This window comes from Oncorhynchus gorbuscha, unplaced genomic scaffold (assembly GCF_021184085.1).
Source record: "Oncorhynchus gorbuscha isolate QuinsamMale2020 ecotype Even-year unplaced genomic scaffold, OgorEven_v1.0 Un_scaffold_3101, whole genome shotgun sequence".
NCBI classification, from domain to species: Eukaryota; Metazoa; Chordata; class Actinopteri; order Salmoniformes; family Salmonidae; genus Oncorhynchus; species Oncorhynchus gorbuscha.
The window spans coordinates 35759-57000 of record NW_025747441.1 but is presented as its reverse complement, the minus strand read 5'-3'; the positions used below and the strand labels follow the sequence as shown (position 1 = coordinate 57000).

General features: G+C 43.7%; 2 protein-coding genes and 1 long non-coding RNA gene across 5 annotated transcripts in view; 2 read left to right on the top strand and 1 right to left on the bottom strand.

The window, feature by feature from the left end:
* Positions 1-32: 32 nt before the first annotated feature.
* On the bottom strand, positions 33-3451 carry LOC124027325. Of its 2 annotated transcripts, XR_006837392.1 has the most exons (5): positions 3138-3451; positions 1752-1860; positions 951-1268; positions 625-748; positions 33-103 (listed from the first exon to the last, which is right to left on the bottom strand). It is a non-coding gene; the product is annotated as an uncharacterized LOC124027325 (long non-coding RNA). The 2 variants fall into 2 exon arrangements; XR_006837391.1 differs by lacking the exon at positions 3138-3451 and having other exon boundaries at positions 1752-3120.
* A 704-nt stretch (positions 3452-4155) lies between these two features.
* On the top strand, positions 4156-11989 carry LOC124027324 (aspartyl aminopeptidase-like). Its single transcript, XM_046339784.1, is given in 16 exon segments — positions 4156-4283; positions 4646-4736; positions 5183-5271; positions 5408-5521; positions 5792-5917; positions 6091-6215; positions 6462-6546; positions 6701-6808; positions 6898-6928; positions 6931-6974; positions 7240-7323; positions 8331-8491; positions 9304-9343; positions 9585-9686; positions 11155-11322; positions 11735-11989. Coding segments are annotated over 16 exon segments (1425 nt in total). The 5' UTR covers positions 4156-4277; the 3' UTR covers positions 11786-11989.
* Positions 11990-13107: 1118 nt separating this feature from the next.
* The window catches only part of LOC124027322 (receptor-type tyrosine-protein phosphatase-like N), a 38896-nt gene continuing 30761 nt past the window's right edge, over positions 13108-21242 (top strand). The window contains exon 1 of one of the 2 annotated variants that reach the window (XM_046339783.1): positions 13108-13382. In XM_046339783.1, coding sequence (XP_046195739.1) covers positions 13307-13382 — 76 coding nt within the window. In that variant the 5' untranslated portion in view covers positions 13108-13306. The remainder of the gene's footprint in view (positions 13383-21242) is intronic. The other variant, XM_046339782.1, reaches the window with a different exon arrangement.

Sequence of the window (21242 nt, the reverse complement as noted above, 5' to 3'; positions counted from 1 at the left end):
GCAGTAACAGCCCTGACAGAAAAGACAGAAAAGTTGCATCACCTCCTTAAAGTTGTACACTGCTTTCTGCTGTGTTCTCCTGCTGTGTAAAAGAACAGAAGACCTGTGAATGAACGTAACATAACATGGTTTTACACAGCAGATGCTTTCTGGAACAAAATGGTATGTGTGTTTGTGCGTGGCTGCATGCATGTTTTGTTCCAACACTAATTTTTGACAAGGAAGGAAGTGAGAAACCTCAACAGTTCAGTTATTAGTGACCTACAATAACCTTATCGAGTCAGACTTTAACGTAGGTCAAGTAGCCTATATCATACATCAGGGTATTTCATATGATCTCAGTTTTATCTGTTGCTCTATTGGCAGCTCTTTGTCACTCATACTCACACCATTGACATTGAGTTGGCAAGCGAGCACAAACAAATCTTGGACCTAAAGTATAGCCTACCGCATGTTTCTGAGTCCCATAGTTCTCTATATCAATTGTAGATCAGATTACTATTTGAGATTGAACTTACATTATATTATTACAGTACCTCCATAACAAAGGAATTGATTAATTCAATTACCAAATATGTCATATCAATCAACTTTTCTTTTAACAAGCTAATAAGAATCTCTTACTTGACATTACATTTCCTCCTGATTATTCCAACAAGGACCACGACGGCTACAAATCCTGCAAAGGCTGTTATTATCATGAAATGGAAAGGACGTTGGAAAGAAAGGATGTTTCTGACATGGGATCCTGAAAAAGAAAAGAGAAGAACTCATTGTGATCCTATATGGCTTGTTTCTCTTCCTCCACTCTGGTCATGTTGACAGATGCTCAATTTGAAGACTATTTTTGATACAATCCAGTTCACTTGGACTGAGATGGTAGAGATGACTAAATGAGAGCAAACATTCACAGTTCAAGCTAAATGTGACACACAAAACCAAACACTTACCATTGACAGAAATATTGAGATGCAAAATATCTGTTCCTCCATTAAATACACACTGACAGGTGTAGTTCCCTTCATCAGATGGTTGTATGTTGGTGATGTGTAGAAATACTCCACCACTCTTTATCTGTAGTGTGACTCTGGGGTCACAAGTGCTGTCTGTACCATTTTGGTCAAACCGAAGAGACACTTGACACTCACTCCCACCACTTTTCCCTCTATCTATCTTACATATTACATACATCATGTTATTAATGGTTTGGTTTGGACAGGCAGGAGTGCCCAAATCTGCTCCTGTTTCCAATGTTTTCACTTGATTCTCTGTAAACATGAAAAGAAATGGGTTGTAAAGTGTATTGTTTCATTTCAAATGTTTGTTTTGCATTGACTACAATTGCAATGCCCAGTTTGTTGCATAAGAGAAAGGTGTGTGTGTGTGTGTGTGTGTGTGTGTGTGTGTGTGTGTGTGTGTGTGTGTGTGTGTGTGTGTGTGTGTGTGTGTGTGTGTGTGTGTGTGTGTGTGTGTGTGTGTGTGTGTGTGTGTGTGTGTGTGTGTGTGTGTGTGTGTGTGTGTGTGTGTGTGTGTGTGTGTGTGTGTGTGTGTATATATATTCTGACGCAAATGTTTCTGCTTCCATAAATGCAGTTCAGATTGTGCTGAGTAGAACTCCTATTCTTATACGAGGTAATGATAATGCTGTTAATATTTAAGAAATGAAACATGAGGACAGGACCCCTTTCCTTTTTCAGTGTTGTACAAACTGTACATGCATGCTGTGTGTTTGAGAACAGGACAAATCTTACCTTCAAAGGCTGTGCACACACACCACACCAGCAGAAGCAGAGAAAGCCTGAATGCACGTCTTCCACACATACTGACCCACTGCAGAACCAGACGTTGGTCCAATATGTTCTGCTCAGACCGACGGCAGAACAAAAGGCAAACCAAAGTGATGGTCCTTTGACAGGTATGAAACAGTTACATGACCTGGTGCTGGCTGAGAGGAGGAAGTGGTGCTGGGTAAATGTATTCTCGCTTCTATGTCTGACTTTCACAAAGACAATTACTTCTCTTGGGTTGTGTCTAGGGGCTATGCAGTGCCACCACTACATATAATAATAAACTACGTGTCAAGAGTTCCACTTCCTGCTCCAGCAACAATGACAGATGATAGATACCACCACAAGACCGAGTCCAGGTTAATAACAGGAAACTTATCAAGTGCTATGTTTCTGTTATTAATAATTCATTTGAAATGATTACCTTAATAAATGCCCTATTGACACATACAGCAGAGCAATACATTATTTGAATTTAAGGGAGTTTGTGAGAGGGCGTGAGAGGATTTTGCACAAGTATATGTGTACTGTGGCACTGCTGAGTGCTGATGTACATTTTACTGATCAATACCCATTTTATTAGCATCACATTTAGGCTATCTACATCACACTAAAGGTCTCACTTCTAAAAAATAATGCATTCTTCCTCTAATGAGACACGTGTGGCTATCTTTCAGTGACAAGGCTGAAGACTCCTGGTTGCGTTTTGACACAGTGGCGGAATGCGAGCGATGTTTCTGTAGGCTACTGCGATGGCAGTTTGCAAAACAAATCCCCTCCCAATTGAAACAAATAATAATCATGATATCATTCTGCCAGGTAGGCATACTTTGTAGTTAACATTTAATTGAGAATATTAGTGGGAAAGCCTTTCTATCTATTTATCAGACACTAGCAGTAACATCAGTAGCTTGTCTCTAACTGACAACACAAAGTGATAGATAAGCGCGCGTGCCCGCACGCACACAAATACCCATGATGTTGCTTCTTCAGAAAGCTGCATACTACACTATTGTTTTTTAAACATTTAATTATTGAAACATTATTCTTCTGCCTGTTGAGGGTGACAGTTTGGTTTGGTGCTCATCTTTCTGCTGCCACACAATATCGTCCAGTGGATACATTCAATAGTTGTACAATTTCATAATACAAGTATCAAACTTGGTACATTAATACTTGCTACCTTAAGGACTATTTTAAAGATTGAAGGCAGTCTTGGAAGCCTGTCAATCAACCAGGACTGATATTTTAATAAAATGGCTGCCATCTGGCTTTCCTGTTAGAAGAAAATAGGGTATAAAAACAAAGGATCGCACACTCCGTATGGGTAAAAAAAAAAAAAACACAAACCTTTCAGCATCACTGTGCCTTCTTCAGGATAAAATAGAGTCAAATCATTCCAAACAATATAAAAATTGCTAATGTTATCTTCCCACTAAATAAATCCCACAGGTAATATAAAAAGTAATTCTGATCATAAAGTACTCTTAAGACCTTATAGGTGCACTATGCAGAAATGGCTCCTGGTTGCAAAAATTATAAGAGTTCGCCAAATTTCTGTTTGTGACAAAACAAGCATGTGTAGTGTAAAGAATCATTGTACCATCTGAACCGCTATTAAATATATTTTCCACTACCAAAAATATTGTATTTACAGCTGTTTGAAGCTGGTGTACAAAACTGAAAGTAAAAGACGCAACAACTAAACTTAAGAATGGGAAGCATAGAAATAGCTCACACAGAACAGATGTACCACATCTTAGACTTGCTTTCAATGAGAATGACAGATGTAAGAAATGATAGTTTTTGTGAATTAGGTCTGGTCATCCCAAACGTTACATATTGCAGTTTTAATAGGGGTCATTTTGACCATAGTCCAGCGGCTACATGCAGATTTTTGCTACTTTGTGATAGAGCCACTAACATTTCACACACATATAGGGAATGTGTTAATGTCATTTTGGCTATAGTGCCATAACTGATTTTGTCCATTAGTCCCCTGGTGATAATTTTAAATATGGCCACCAACCAGCTGCATGCGTGTGGCGATTTTGGACTAGATTCACATGACCATATCTCCATAAATAATTGGTACATACAGCCCATTGATGGTTTAAAATGTTTGAGGGGGTCTGGAAAGCACAATAAAATGGCTAAAAAATGCCATATATACGTATCCTTTAAACTTTTTGTAGAAAAGTGGGGAAAACTGATCCCTGGTTGACTTATGCTTCCCAAATTGTCTCCAATCTTTAAAATGTCTAATATTAGTGGGCCAAGTTGGATGTTGGAACGATCTTGTATACTGTATTTGGTTCTTATCCACTGTTTGTTTCACTTTCACCTCCTGGCCAGCAGAGGGCAATACCACGTTCCCCTCCCCTCAAATGACCCATTGTTAGTTTCTACATCGGTGGTCTTTATCAAATCTGTCAGATTTCTCGGGTGCTTTACACCGGGTACACAGTTTAAAAGTCCAGTTAAATATTAATGCAGGTAAGCGCCATAAATTATGATTTTGCAGTCGGTTTATTAAGCGGTGTACCTAGCTCAGAGCGGTCTGATTCAACTTTTAGAAGCTGCGTTTGCTGTGTCTAAGGTTTGCATTACAATGTGTTGGCTAGCTAACGTAGCTGATTTAGCTAGCTAGCAAGCAAGGATCAGCCTGCTGTCTAATTCTTCACTCAGCTAAACGTGTATTCTGTTTTTGGACTAGCCATACAGTCTATTTTCAGGTTATGACACTTCTTGCTAAATTGTATTTTGCTTGCTGTTCAGCAATATCTCTTTCTGTTTTGCTTCCCAATGCAATGCTGTATCAGTCATGGCTTGTAACGTTATCCTTCTGCTTTCTCTAGTCACTGATCATGAAAAGTTCAAAGGAAGCTGTGCAGACTGCTGCCAAGGAGTTCCTGCAGTTCGTGAACAAAGGAGTGTCTCCATACCACGGTAAGAACACGAATCATTCTAGGACTGGTAGTTTGATAGTTAAAGAAATGGTGTCAGTACTACAGGTTCAGAACAATGGAAATATAATCTTTTGTAGGCATGTAGCTGTCAAGAGCATGTAAACCAAATGCAGTGGGAGACTATTTGGCCCTAACTTAAATGGACCTTGATCTCTAAATAAGATAGATATCTTGCAGGCGGATGTCCTCTTTCTGAGCCTGTACGGATGCCGTTTTGTTGTGTAGCCTACCTTTGCACTCTGCTCCATGTACAGTCCATTCACATTATCCTTCGCCTAGATCTCCTCCTGAGCTGTCTTAAAGCCACCCTCTTATCAGACAGTTAATTGATATGTCCCCCGGTTGCACAGGTTGTAACTCATGAAAGGAACGATGTGGCTTGAAGTTAATGTCCTGCTCTTTTCACTCTGTCCTATTTGTGAGCAGTGGTTGATGAGTGTAAGTCCCGTCTGCTGGGGGCTGGCTTTACTGAGCTGAAGGAGACTGAGCAGTGGAACATCAAGCCTGCCAGTAAGGTCAGTCAGTACATGGAGGTTCCAGTCTGACACTAATCTACACAGCTTTATAGGGCTTCATTATATAGGGATCAAATAATATTTTCCTGTCAAACTGTGCTTAATTGAGAACTAACTACTCCTCTTCTCTCAACAGTACTTTGTGACCCGTAACTACTCCTCCATCATCGCTTTTGCTGTGGGTGGACATTTCAAGCCAGGCAATGGCTTCACTATGATTGGAGCACACACAGACAGCCCCTGTCTGAGGGTAAGGATGAAATTCTACAATTGGGACACGCTGGGAAAATTACTGGGCCGTGTTCATTAGGGACAAAACGTTTTGAAACCGTGAGGTAATGTCTGAACTTATCCATTTTTTAAGAACAAATATTTAGGTTTTCTGTTGCCAAACGATTTGCTATGCTGTACCCTACTGAACATGACCCAGGGCTAACACCGCCAACCACTGGGGATAGTAGGTCATACTTGTATTTGGTCGCTAACTTGACACCCTTCTCTCTCTGTGTGGTTGATTCAGATTAAGCCACGGTCCAAGAAGACCAAACAGGGCTGTCTGCAGGTCGGGGTGGAATGCTACGGTGGAGGAATCTGGAACACCTGGTTTGACCGGGATCTGACCATTGCCGGTCGTGTTATGGTCAAGGTATGGCAATGTAACCCTACCCATCTAACCCTTCATTCACAACTGAAACATTAAGGTTGGCCCATTCTTAGGTTTCTGAACTTTCATGAACTATGTGTTGAAGTGTGTCTGGAGAATGGAGGTGTGTTTGTGAGAGGGCCTTACATGGGAGTTGTTGTGTTATTGTGGTGCAGACTGGAGATAAGCTGGTCCATCGTCTGGTTCACGTGCCCCGGCCGATCATGAGGATCCCCCACCTGGCCATCCACCTCCAGAGGGACATCAACGACTCCTTCGGCCCCAACAAGGAGAACCACCTGTAAGTCCCAGGTTGCATGTCAGAAGTCTTAACTGGCTTCCTCTCCTCCATCTACACTGATCTGACGACAGGACAGGTGAAGGCAGTATGGCTGGAATTTGCTGTCACCTGTTCTGTTCTTTCACATCAGTGCAGTTGAAGGGGAGGAGACCACTATAGACTATTGAGATACACCCCTCAAGGGACCAGGAGAACAAACATGACTTGGACAGGAAAATAAGTGTTTAGTAACTGTGTGTGTGACAGAGTGCCCATCCTAGCCACTGCTGTACAGGAGGAGTTGGAGACTGGCTGCTGTTCCACTGGAGATGCCTGCGATGCCGCCACTTTTGTAAGACTCTTAACTATCCATATCTCTCACTGTACACTCTGCAGTACTAGATAGTTATACACAGTCCAATGTACCACACACACTAATCAATCACTTGCCTTACACAACTTCAGTAGGCCTTTAGTACATTTCTCCATCTCTGTCACTCGTCCAGGCAGAGAAGCACCACCCAGTCCTGGTCAAGGTGCTGTGTTCAGAGCTGGATGTTCAGCCTGAGGCCCTGCTGGACTTTGAGCTGTGTCTGGCTGACACTCAGCCAGGGGTGAGTCTCCTCTCCAACACCTCCTCCCTCTCTGTTAATGACACCGATAACAGATTAATGACGTGTGTCTGTGTGTGTCTGCTGCATAGGCAATTGGAGGTGTGTTTGAAGAGTTCATCTACTCCCCCGTCTGGACAACCTCCACAGCTGCTACTGTGCCCTACAGGTGAGTCTCCTCTGTTCCAACTCAACACTCCACCTCCAGACACTAACAACAGGTCTCCTTCTCAAAGTACATAAAGATCTGAGAGTAGGAACCTCACATCTTTTCCTCCGGTGTGTTTGAGAGGGACAAGAGGAATCGGAACATGACCACCACCATAATGTGAACGTCCTCTTTAACCTTACCATTTATTATCCTAACCTCTACTTCTTCTTTAACCTTAACCTTCATTCCCCTAACCTTTACCCTATTTTCCTCTGTCCACTAGGCTCTGATGGACTCCTGCATATCTGGAGACTCTTTGGCCACAGACCCCAACATCAGGATGGTGACTCTGTTTGACAATGAAGAGGTCGGTCCCCCAGTCCTGTGTTGGCTAAATTCATTCTGTGTAGAGCTAGGGCTTCTCCTTCACTGGGCTATAGCTATGAACTATAACTAGGGCCCAGGGTTTTCTGGTGGTTTGGAAAACCCCCTGGGGACATATTCACAAAGTATCTCTGATAAGGAGTGCTGATCTAGGATCAGGTTCCCCCTCTGATTAATTATAATTTAAAAGGTACAACTGATCCTAGATCAGCACTCCTTCTCTGAGATGTTTTGTCAATATGGCCTCTGTATATCTAACTCCGGGCTCTCCAACCCTGTTCCTGGAGAGAGACCCTCCTGTAGGTTTAGACTCTAACCCTGTTCCTGGAGAGAGACCCTCCTGTAGGTTTATACACCAACCCTGTTCCTGGAGAGATACCCTCCTGTAGGTTTATACTCCAACCCTGTTCCTGGAGAGAGACTCTCCTGTAGGTTTATACTCCAACCCTGTTCCTGGAGAGATACCCTCCGGTAGGTTTATACTCCAACCCTGTTCCTGGAGAGAGACCCTCCTGTAGGTTTATACTCCAACCCTGTTCCTGGAGAGAGACCCTCCTGTAGGTTTATACTCCAACCCTGTTCCTGGAGAGAGACCCTCCTGTAGGTTTATACTCCAACCCTGTTCCTGGAGAGATACCCTCCTGTAGGTTTATACTCCAACCCTGTTCCTGGAGAGATACCCTCCTGTAGGTTTACACTCCAACCCCAGTTGTAAAATCCCTGTTCCTGGAGAGATACCCTCCTGTAGGTTTACACTCCAACCCCAGTTGTAAAATGACTGATTTAGCTCATCACCCAGCTAATTAATAGAATCCGGTGCTCTAAATTAGGGTTGGAGTGTGAACCTACAGGAGGGTAGCTCTCCAGGAACAGGGTTGGAGTATAAACCTACAGGAGGGTAGCTCTCTAGGAACAGGGTTGGAGTATAAACCTACAGGAGGGAACTGGTTTGGTGAACCCTAACCTAACACTTCCCCCTATGGCCTGTAGGTGGGGTCAGAGAGCGCCCAGGGGGCAGCGTCCAACCTGACAGAGCTAATCCTGAGTCGACTGTCCTCCTCCCCCACCAACCTCACAGCCTTCCAGCAGGCGGTGCCACGCTCCTTCATGATCAGCGCCGACATGGCCCACGCCCTGCACCCCAACTACCAGTCAGTACCATACAGTAACCTGTCAATCACTCCAGTCTCTATAGTAACACTCCAATTACCAGTCAGTTTACTCCTACTCCCTATAGAAACGCTGTACTGTTAATCACTCTATGGTTGCATCCCAATTCTCCACCATTTTCCCAAAGTGTCTACTTCCTGCCATGGATTTAATGGTGGAGCCTCCCCTCCAGCCCATTATTACACCAATCAAATGTTTTTAGATCCATCACAGAAAGTGTGCAAGTGAGGTCGGGTTCTAGAACATCATCCCAACTACCAGTCAAGTTCTAGAACATCATCCCAACTACCAGTCAAGTTCTAGAACATCATCCCAACTACCAGTCAGTTCTAGAACATCATCCCAACTACCAGTCAGGGTCTAGAACATCATCCCAACTACCAGTCAGGTTCTAGAACATCATCCCAACTACCAGTCAGAGGTTGTGTCCTGATTCTCCACCATTTTTCTAAAGTGTGACTGGTAGTTGGGATGATGTTCTAGACCCTGACTGGTAGTTGGGATGATGTTCTAGACCCTGACTGGTAGTTGGGATGTTACTAGAGACAATGTGCTGTTACTCCCCATAGAAAACATACTAACATTCACACTGTCTCTACCAGTCAGGTTCAAGAACAACATCCCAACTACCAGTCAGTGTACAGTATACCTGGGGAATAGTAGTCTCATTTATATCATATTAGATATATAATTGACTGCTGTTGTACTGTTTTTGTGCCAGCTGGGACCAGAAGACAGTTTGAAAGATGTTTGCTGTGTTTATAGTTTTAATCGCCTTTCATTTTCACCCTAGGGAGAAGCATGATGAAAACCACAGACCAGCCTTCCACAAGGTACAGAACTCAAATTACCCCCTCAGCAATACGCACTGAAAACCCCCATTTAGAACTGGTGGACATAATGTTGGAATCTTCTACAAAAAATGTCTACAATTTAGATTTAGGTAAAATAGTCATGTTGGACCTGTAATATTTGTGGCAGACATGCTATACATTTATGTATGTTTTCTATACAGATATCTGAAGTTGTAGTCAGTGTGATTGTCTGAATGTCCTGTCTCTCTCTCTCTCTCAGGGTCCTGTAGTTAAATTCAACAGTAACCAGCGCTATGCCACCACGGCTGTGACAGCCTCCATCTTGAGAGAGATCGCCAGTCGTGTTGGTGTGCCTCTTCAGGTAATGTGTGCGTGTGTGTGCGCGTGTGATTTGTTCATACATACTTGTTTCTGTGTGTGCTTGGTGCACTGCGCGGGTTTGATGTTTCTTAAATCCACTCTGCAAGGGGCACATCTCCTAGCAAAGTAGTGCTGAGGTGAAGAAAGTGCCGTGGTGTAGTGGGGATTTAAACCAAGCCGAGGTGTAGTGGGGATTTAAACCAAGCCGTGGTGCAGTGGAGATTTAAACCAAGCCGTGGTGCAGTGGGGATTTAAACCAAGCCGTGGTGTAGTGGGGATTTAAACCAAGCCGTGGTGTAGTGGGGATTTAAACCAAGCCGTGGTGCAGTGGGGATTTAAACCAAGCCGTGGTGCAGTGAGGATTTAAACCAAGCCGTGGTGCAGTGGGGATTTAAACCAAGCCGTGGTGCAGTGAGGATTTAAACCAAGCCGTGGTGCAGTGAGGATTTAAACCAAGCCGTGGTGCAGTGGGGATTTAAACCAAGCCGTTTCTGTAGTGGGGATTTAAACCAAGCCGTTTCTGTAGTGGGGATTTAAACCAAGCCGTTTCTGTAGTGGGGATTTAAACCAAGCCTGTAGTGGGGATTTAAACCAAGCCGTTTCTGTAGTGGGGATTTAAACCAAGCCGTTTCTGTAGTGGGGATTTAAACCAAGCCGTTTCTGTAGTGGGGATTTAAACCAAGCCGTGGTGCAGTGGGGATTTAAACCAAGCCGTTTCTGTAGTGGGGATTTAAACCAAGCCGTTTCTGTAGTGGGGATTTAAACCAAGCCGTGGTGCAGTGGGGATTTAAACCAAGCCGTGGTGCAGTGGGGATTTAAACCAAGCCGCGGTGCAGTGGGGATTTAAACCTAGCCGTGGTGCAGTGGGGATTTAAACCAAGCAGTTTCTGTAGTGGGGATTTAAACCAAGTAGTTTCTGTAGTGGGGATTTAAACCAAGCCGCCGTGGTGCAGTGGGGATTTAAACCAAGCCGTGGTGTAGTGGGGATTTAAACCAAGCCGTGGTGTAGTGGGGTAGGGGTTATTTTAAACCAAGCTTATGGGAGAGATGAGAGACTGAAATGAGAACGTCTGCCTCTTAAGAGTAGATGAAGGATGTTTCGCTCCCACAAGGGCACTTTATTCACCTCAGGCCCTGGTGAAACTACCGCTCTGGTCCATTTCCCTCCCTGAGGTGTGCACTTATTCACCCCCATATGGACCCAGAGGAATGGACCGGTGTAAAGCCAGATTTAAATAGCAGAGATGCAGGAAGGACAGTTCCAGTTCTGACTCATGTTGAGTTTCCCCACACAGCTGATATCCAATGTATGTCTGAGTGATTAATGGGCATCCATGGCACTTGGAAATGTAATAAAATAAATCTGAATGTAACAGTACATGTGTGTATTCTCTCCACAGATGCTTCAACTGTACCTAGTAAGCATGTGTTAATTCATTACCCTCCTGACCCTGTTTCTGTGGCCCCAGGATGTGATGGTGCGTAACGACAGCCCCTGTGGGACCACCATCGGCCCCATCCTGTCTTCCCGCCTGGGGATCCCCGTGCTGGACATCGGTGCCCCCCAGCTGGCCATGCACTCCATCAGGGAGATGTGCTGCACCTCCGGAGTGCTCCAGTCTACCAACCTATTCAAGGTACTGGACCCTGTACTAACCCACTCCAGGGTTGGGGTCAATTCAGGAAGTACACTAAATTTCCAATTCCCTTGAATTCTTGTCAATTAGGAGAATGTGGCTTTGGAATGACCCCCTGACCCTGACCCACTCCACACTGATACCCTTTTCACTCTGCTGTTTCTCTGAGCCAAACTGAGCCAAGCGGTTCTGCCTGGCCTGGGTACACGTCTACTGTAGTTGCTGAACAATGTGGAAGGAAACTAATATCAGAGCCAGCACAGTGTGGGAACAGCATGTTAGTGTGAAAGTGGTATCAGACAGTCAGTACTTTCTATGGGTCTAATTGTGTTGTAATCTGACCAGACATAGTGAACCATAATGTCTCACTATGTTGATGTATGATGATGTGTCTTCCATCTGTTCTTACCAGGGCTTCTTTGAGCTCTTCCCCACTGTGAGAGACATGGTGACTGTGGACTAGCCTGGGGGAAGGACACAGCATGGACAGAAGGACAGACAGATGTCCTCCTCTGGGTCTCTACACACTGTGTTATTTGCATACTCGCATGACACACAGTGCTACAGCAGAACGTTTTGCACACATTCAGAGGCAAGGAAAGTTTCCTTCAAATGATGTTTCTGATGAACTAAAATAGTTTATAAAATAATACAATTTTAATCTACACATCCTCTCTCCTTCCCTTGTTTTTGTTCACTCATTCCACACACATATAGTCCTGAAGGCTGGACGCAAAGGGCACTGCAGCACCCCTGGACCAATTATAGGGGTTAATTTGCTTGCTTAAAGGCACAATGGCAGATGATGCATTTCCGCACTAGATTTTCCCATCTTGAGTTGGGATTCGAACCGGCAACCTTCTGGTTGAGGCCTGCTTCTCTAACCTCTGCCTCTGATGTTGCACTGGAGCTCCAATTGAAATCAAGTGTTTGGCCCACACTCTTTAACAAGTCTAGTACCAGTGGTGAAACAACATACAATGTTGACAAATATACTGAACAAAAATCTAAACACAACAGTTTTACTGAGTTTACAGTTCATATAAGGAAATCAGTCAATTTACATAAATTCATTAGGCCCTAATCTATGGATTTCACAATACTGGGCACTGGTGCAGCCATGGGTGGGCCTAGGAGGGCATAGGCCCCCCCAGTTGGAAGCTAGGCCCAGCCAATCAGAATGTGTTTTTCCCTACCAAAGGTTTTTTTTTCAGACAGAAATACTCCTCAGTTTCATCAGCTGTCCGGTCCTGGGCTGGCGTGGTTACACAAGGTTGGAAGTGGCTTGTGGTAGAGAAATTAACATTCAATTCTCTGGCAACAGCTCTGTTGGACATTCCTGCAGTTAGCATGCCAATTACACGCTCCCTCAACTTGAGATATCCGTGGCATTGTGTTCTGTGACAAAACTGCACATTTTAGAGTGGCCTTTTTTTGTCCCCAGCAGAAGGTGCACCTGTGTAATGATCATGCTGTTTAATCAGCTTCTTGATATGCCACACCTGTCAGGTGAATGGATTATCTTGGCAAAGGATAAATTAAATTATATAGAGTATGGAACATTTCTGGGATATTTTATTTCAGCTCATGAAACATGGGACCAACACTTTACATGTTGCGTTTATATTTTTCCTCAGTATATTTAGAGGAACGGAGGAATACATGGTAAAAATTACTTGAACTTTATTAATTTCGCCTAGTGGGCTATGATGTAATGGTGGGTCTCCCAAAGGTAAACCAGCCATGCAGAAAGACTAACCCCTTCCGTTCCTGATCCGAAGCAGCGTGCATCCCGGGATTTACACATTTCTCGCAACACTTGCTGTCGCACTCACAGTTGGTGCGCTTCTGCTGCCGAAAATCCACGTCCTTCCTTTGGAGTCGGAGTGGATGTGCGACATTAGAAAGTCCCTCCGATAGTTGACACGGATCATGAGGGTTTAAAACGCACCGCTGAACAGCTCTGTCTGTCTTGGGGAAAACCATGGGATCTCAGCGACTATGGAGCGTGTTGTGTGTGATGGCGGTGTGCTATCAGACGGGGATGTCAAGCAGATACGGTAAGGGAGAGAAATGAACTGAGTCACTCAGAAGCAGGTAACAGGTCTACACACACAGCCATTTAGAAATCTCAGCCAAGGCAATAGCGAATAGCGAATAAATCAATGCAATATATTGACGGGGTCCATGAGCCATATTCTGCTACTTACTTCAACCCTGATTTGCCAGAATAGCAACTAAGAATATAGCCACATATGCTAAATTATTTTAGTATCATTCACCGTACTGTTTTGCTTTTCTGTGCATTGTAGCATAGTGTTATAAACAACGTTAATTTACTTCTACATTACAAATGTTAAGAAATTGAGAGATTCAGATGTGATTCAACCATTTCTGCAAGTCAGTTATGTATGTTTAGGCTATTGGAGGCTATGTAGTCTGAATGTGAAATTGCGTCACAATACACTTGGTTTGATGAGTGACTTGAGGCTGTAGACTTCTGCTTGGATTGAATGATGGGTTTTGCGAAAACAGCGTCAGGCATGATTCATCATAGCTCCTCTCCGCAATAATAGTGTAGCAAGGACCAGTTATAGCCTGCTGTGCCCCACGCCTTGGCTCGGCGCGCTCAATAAAAACACAACTGTTTGAGAGCGCTTCTTCACCTCATTCAAAAGTCAGATTAGGGTTTGGTTTTGTGTCGGCTACAGGTCTGGTGTTTTTGCTTTTGTGGATGACGGTGTCATTTTGATTTGTGCAAAATGCACTGCGCTAAGTTTAAACAACACGCACTTGGCTATTGATGCAATGTCAACCCAATGCAATGAAATTGAATGACAACCTAAGCAACCACTGTCATAGGTTAACCAAGGCCCATTCTGTAATACTACAATTTACAACCACCCACTTGCTTACCACACATGACCTCACTCCCTCCAGGCTGGTTAGTAGTTCAATTACTAAAGTTGGATCCTGTTCTAATGTAGGCAGCCTACTGCTGGCAGTTTATCAATGTAGGCTGCAGCCAATCCTACCACCTCGAACTGTACATCAATAGCGCCTGCGCGCTCATTTCAGTACCATGGACAGTGCATACATACTCTCTACGTCAATGGCATGTGCGTTGGTTATAGCCAGTCATTTTAGAACCATGGACAGACTCAGCACTGATGGTTCAGAACAGTGCGCTTGTTTTCTGTGTCGATGGCCGCTTGACATTTCGGTGCTGTAGAGCAGGCTAAACCTGTGCTGTGGAGGCAGACAGGCAGGCACACACACTGACCTTAACTCAGTTCTGGTGAGATATAGACCTTACTACTGATAGTTCATCACACCAGTGGAAAATGTATTACTTTGCCTCCTTGATGTCCAGCTGTTCGACACGGTTGGTTATCTTGTAATGCGGTTATTGCTTACTTACCGTGTGTGTCAATCTGAGGAGAATTCTACCATGTCTAACTGGCTATGACTGCCTTCCTTTTGACTTGCCGGTTTGTGGAGTTATCAGAAGTGAAACAGTAGGCCTAACATTGTTGCAGGTAACTAATAAACCAATAGTAGCGAAGGTGTGTCTCACCACCACGACTGTAGTCAGAACCTGAAGGATCCTTCAGTCATGCGGCTTCACCCCTTGTGAATAAACAGGAATGAGTGAGAACTGCATACATTCTAATGTATTTGGAGATTTTGTTGGATGACCAGACCAATTTACTGAGGATGTTTAAGGCACAACACTAACAAAGCTGATGGTTATGAATCACATTATAACATTATAACAGTCTTTAAATCCGGTGGTACTGATGGTTATGAATCACATTATAACATTATAACAGTCTTTAAATCCGCTGGTACTGATGGTTATGAATCAGATTATAATAGTCTTTAAATCCAGTGGTACTGATTGTTATGAATCAGATTATAACAGTCTTTAAATCCAGTGGTACTGATTGTTATGAATCAGATAACATTATAACAGTCTTTAAATCCGGTGGTACTGATGGTTATGAATCACATTATAACATTATAACAGTCTTTAAATCCGGTGGTACTGATGGTTATGAATCAGATTATAATAGTCTTTAAATCCAGTGGTACTGATGGTTATGAATCAGATTACAACAGTCTTTAAATCCGGTGGTACTGATGGTTATGAATCAGATTATAATAGTCTTTAAATCCGATGGTACTGATGGTTATGAATCAGATTACAACAGTCTTTAAATCCAGTGGTACTGATTGTTATGAATCAGATTATAATAGTCTTTAAATCCAGTGCTACTGATGGTTATGAATCAGATTACAATAGTCTTTAAATCCAGTGCTACTGATGGTTATGAATCAGATTATAATAGTCTTTAAATCCAGTGGTACTGATGGTTATGAATCACAATATGATACTTGTTAGATCTGGTGGGGTGTTACATTTCTCAGGTTGTCAAACAGTGAGAGGTGAGACACAGGTGGTGTGTAACTTCAGCCCATAGCAACACCTGTCATGGCCATCTGTCTATATACACCTCGGAGGACAAAAACAAGTCTGTTTTCTGAAGATTAAAAGGGCCATCCGCAGTTGAAACAATAACAAAGAGGGCTCCCCGCCACCGTTTTGATAAAAAGTTGAGTGATGGGGTGGCTGGAGAAATGGAACCACTCTCAAATTCTGCCCATCAATTATATACAAATGATAGTTTTAACCATGTTTTGAGGCTATACAGTGTTTGTTTACATTCACATTGGAGTAAATCAATCTTATCATGTTGGATTGTGATGGGGTACAACATTCTCATGAGGCATTTCTAATTTTAAATTACCCCTTTAAATCTGTAAAATAAAAGGGTTGCATCCCAAATGGCACCCTATTCCCTATATAGTGCACTACTTTAGACTAGGGCCATATTCCCTATGTAGATGGGCCCTATTCCCTATATAGCAGGGCCCACTATATTCTACTTTAGACCAGAGCCCTATTACCTATATAGTGCACTACTTTAGACCAGGGCCCTATTCCCTATATAGTGCACTACTTTTGACCAAGGCCTTATTCCCTATATAGTGCACTACTTTAAACCAGGGCCCTATTCCCTATATAGTGCACTACTTTAGACCAGGGCCCTATTACCTATATAGTGCACTACTTTAGATCGGGCCCTATTCCCTATATAGTACACTACTTCTGACCAGAGCCCTATTCCCTATATAGTGCACTACTTTTGACCAAGGCCTTATTCCCTATATAGTGCACTACTTTAGAACAGGGTACAATTTGAGATTCAGACTCTTATCTGAAGCTATAAAAGAGAATTCAAATGGACAAAGCCTCACCAGACTCACCATTATTCAACTCAACATGTCGTGTCTGTCATCACTCTATCCCTGTACTTATAGCCCATTCCTTTATTGTCATTTCAGATATGATTGTAGTTGCAGTAACACATTAAAAATAGCCCTTGTGTCGTAGAGTGCTCCCCCACTTCCTCTGTCCAGGCCATGACTCCCAGTGATACAGATCTGCTATCTTAATTTGATCACTGTTGTCGCAGAGATGTATCCTGCAAATTTTAGTGTATTCAAGGTTTTAAAAGGCTTCTAAAGTATGTAATACCCACCTGATTTGCACCAACGGAAAATGTATCAACCCCTACAAAAATGTCCATTATTTATAATCCACATAATAATTCCAATTTAATTTTCCTGCTGTGAGAAGCAGGGTCAATTTAAGGTAGCACATCTGTAGGCTGAGAGAGAGAGAGTTTGGGGGGGGAGAGAGAGAGAGTGAGTTTTAGAGAAAGAAAGTTTGAGGGGGATAGAGAGAGAAAGAGTTTGAGGGGGTAGAGGGAGAGTTTGAGGGGTAGAGCGAGTTTGAGGGGGAGAGAGTTTGAGAGGGAGAGTTTGAGGGGGAGAGTGAGTTTGAGGGGGAGATGGAGAAAGAGTTTGAGGGGGAGAGGGAGAAAGAGAGTTTGAGGGGGATAGAGAGAGAGAGTTTGAGGCAGAGAGGGAGAGTTTGAGAGAGTGAGTTTGGGAGAGTTTGAGGGGGAGAAAGAGAGTTTGAGGGGGAGAGAGAGTTTGAGGCGGGAGACAGAGTTTGTGAGGCAGAGAGAGAGTTTGTGAGGCAGAGAGAGAGTTTGTGAGGCAGAGAGTTTGTGAGGCAGAGAGTTTGTGAGGCAGAGAGAGTTTGTGAGGCAGAGAGAGAGTTTGTGAGGCAGAGAGAGAGTTTGTGAGGCAGAGAGAGAGTTTGTGAGGCAGAGAGAGAGTTTGTGAGGGGAGAGAGAGTTTGAGAGTTTGAGGGGGAGATTATGGGGAGGGAGATGGAGGAAAACAAACTCAGATCATCATGGAGAAAGAACAGGAAACACCCAGTCATGTGACTGAGTTTAACTATGGGATTGAATTCATAAAGTGTGTGTGGGATGGAAACATCCAAGTTGATAATTATGTCCATGCTGTTTGGAACTCCTTTGTTTATGGAGCTCTGACTCATGCATGTATACAGCACAATGCAGCAAATGTTGCCATGATTACAGTCCTGTGCTAATTATTGACTGCTGTAATAGCTTTTATTGACTGTTGTGGGATACACATAATCAGCTTACAGTACATGCCTCTTCCCCAGAGAGGACCTAGAATCCCGATAAACTTGTGTTGTGTGTTTACATCTCTCCCTCATATTTCTGAACAGCTGAAATAACAAAAAAACAGCCCAGAGAATTACGCCACGCAGTTTGATATTACTGTTGCTATGATACTTACAACCCAGGTCACTTCAGTTTATTGGTCTTATTTCACATCTTGAGTTTCTTGAGGTAGAACACAATGGACATTGCCATAGATGACATCACAAGGTCACACCAACTGATAGAATGAAAAATAGGTGATACAACACAGTGCTGTAGTTCAGAACAGGCCTAGAATGCAGGGCCAAAGTATATTCTCTTAGATGTAGGATACAGCAATACTCATTACTAGAACAAGAGATGTACTATGACCTGGCCCCCTGGGATTGATAGTCTGTATTTCTGTATGTGGTTGATTGATTGACATGCTCTTGGGGCTCGGGGGCAGTGCACTAGTGGTTTGTACAGTCTGTGATGGACTCTAGCTTGGCAACAATCTCCCCTGGTACTGCTGCAGACAGATGAGAGAGGGATGGACACAGGAAGAGAGAGAGGAGTGTGAAGAAAGGGAGGGATACAGCGTCTATTAGTCATCATATCGCAGATATATCCAGACATGGATTCAAATAGTATCTGACTTCTTTCAAATACTTTGAGCCTTTGATTGAGCCTGCCTGAAGTGCCAGATGGGCGGGGCTTGGACCGTTGCGACTATTCCATTGGTTCCGTTGCTCGGCGCCAGGCAAACTCAATCAAATGCAGCTAAAGTATTTGAAAGACGACTGATACTGTTTCTGGCGCACGGAAAGACATGCTCTGTTTTCTCGTCTATGTTTCATCTTGTCTTGTCTGTGATCTTGTCTTTGTGTCTGGGGAATCGTATTGTTTTTCCCACAGAGAGACAGCCCTCTAGGCCAGTCTGTCTCCCGGTTCTGTTTTTGTAATACAGTACACACATAATCATGAATACACACACACACACACACACACACACACACACACACACACACACACACACACACACACACACACACACACACACACACACACACACACACACACACACACACACACACACACTCACTCAGTGTGTACAGCCGTGTTGTGTCACATCTGGCCGTGTTTCCTCCCCAAGCAGATTGGAGCTCTGTAAAGGTCACCCATTACCTCCTTTATATAAATATATATACACATACATACATACATACGTACATACACACACAGTCTGCCATCCAACACAACCCCCTGCTCTCTCTCAATTCAAAGGGCTTTATTGGCAGGGGAAACATGTTTACATTGCCAAAGCAAGTGAAATAAAAAAATAACAGTAAACATTACACTCACAAAAGTTCCATAGGAATAGAGACATTTCAAATGTCATTTTATGGCTATATACAGTTTAGTAATGATGTGCAAATGGTTAAAGTATACAAGGGAAAATAAATAAACATAAATATGGGTTGTATTTACAATTGTGTTTGTTCTTCACTGGTTGCCCTGTTCTTGTGGCAACAAGTCACAAACACTGCTGCTGTGATGTGATGTCACACTGTGGTATTTCACCCAGTAGATATGGGAGTTTATCAGAATGTGGATTTACATTACATTACATTTAAGTCATTTAGCAGACGCTCTTATCCAGAGCGAATTACAAATTGGAGCATTCACCTTATGACATCCAGTGGAACAGCCACTTTACAATAGTGCATCTAAATCTTTTAAGGGGGGTGAGAAGGATTACTTTATCCTATCCTAGGTATTCCTTAAAGAGGTGGGGTTTCAGGTGTCTCCGGAAGGTGGTGATTGACAAACGCTGTCCTGGCTGTGATGGGAGTTTGTTCCACCATTGGGGAGCCAGAGCAGGAGAACAGTTTTGACTGGGCTGAGCGGGAGCTGTACTTCCTCAGTGGTAGGGAGGCGAGCAGGCCAGAGGTGGATGAACCAGTGCCCTTATTTGGGTGTAGGGCCTGATCAGAGCCTGGAGGTACTGAGGTGCCGTTCCCCTCACAGCTCCGTAGGCAAGCACCATGGTCTTGTAGCGGATGCGAGCTTCAACTGGAAGCCAGTGGAGAGAGCGGAGGAGCGGGGTGACGTGAGAGAACTTGGGAAGGTTGAACACTAGACGGGCTGCGGCGTTCTGGATGAGTTGTAGGGGTTTAATGGCACATGCAGGGAGCCCAGCCAACAGCGAGTTGCAGTAATCCAGATGGGAGATGACAAGTGCCTGGATTAGGACCTTGGTGGGTCTGTGTAATCTGAGGAATATACAGAGCATTTAGAAAGTCTTCAGACCCACAAACCTTTTCCACATGTTGTGACGTTCAGCCTATTTCTAGTATATATATATATATATATATGTATATGTGTATGTGTATATATGTGTATGTGTGTGTTAAATCCCCCCCTCATCAATCTACACACAATACCCCATAATGACATCACAATACCCCATAATGACAAAGCAAAAACAGGTTTGTAGAATCTTTTGCAAATGTATTAAAAATAAACAACAAATATCACATTTGCATAAGTATTCAGACCCTTTACTCAGTACTTTGTTGAAGCACCTTTGACGGCGATTACAGCCTCCAGTCTTCTTGGTTATGACGCTACCAGCTGGTATTTGGAGAGTTTCTCCCATTCTTCTCTGCATATCACCTCAAGCTCTGTCAGGTTGGATGGGGAGCGTCGCTACACAGCTATTTTCAGGTCTCTTGGGAGGTGTTTGATAGGTTTCAAGTCCGGCCTCTGGCTGGGCCACTCAAGTCCATTCAGAGACTTGTCCCGAAGACACTCCTGCGTTGTCTTGGCTGTGTGCTTAGGGTTGTTGTCCTGTTGGAAGATGAATCTTCACCCCAGTCTGAGATCCTGAGTGCTCTGGAGCAAGTTTTCATTAGGGATCTCTCTGTACATTGCTCTGTTCATCTTTCCCTCAATCCTGTCTAGTCTCCCAGTCCCTGCCGTTGACAAACATCCCCACAGCATGATGCTGCCAACACAATGCATTACCATAGGGATGGTGCCAGGTTTCCTCCAGGCTTGGCATTCAGGCCAAATAGTTCAATTTTGCTTTCACCAGACCAGAGAATCTGTTTTCTCATGGTCTGAGAGTACTTTAGGTGCCTTTTGGCATAAATGCCTGATTGGTGGAGTGCTGCAGAGATGGTTGTCCTTCTGGAAGGTTCTCCCATCTCCACAGAGGAGCTCTATCCGAGTGGCCATCGGGTTCTTAGTCATCTTCCTGACCAAGGCACTTCTCCCCCGATTGTTCAGTTTCGCCGGGCAGCCAGCTCTAAGAAGAGTCAGGGT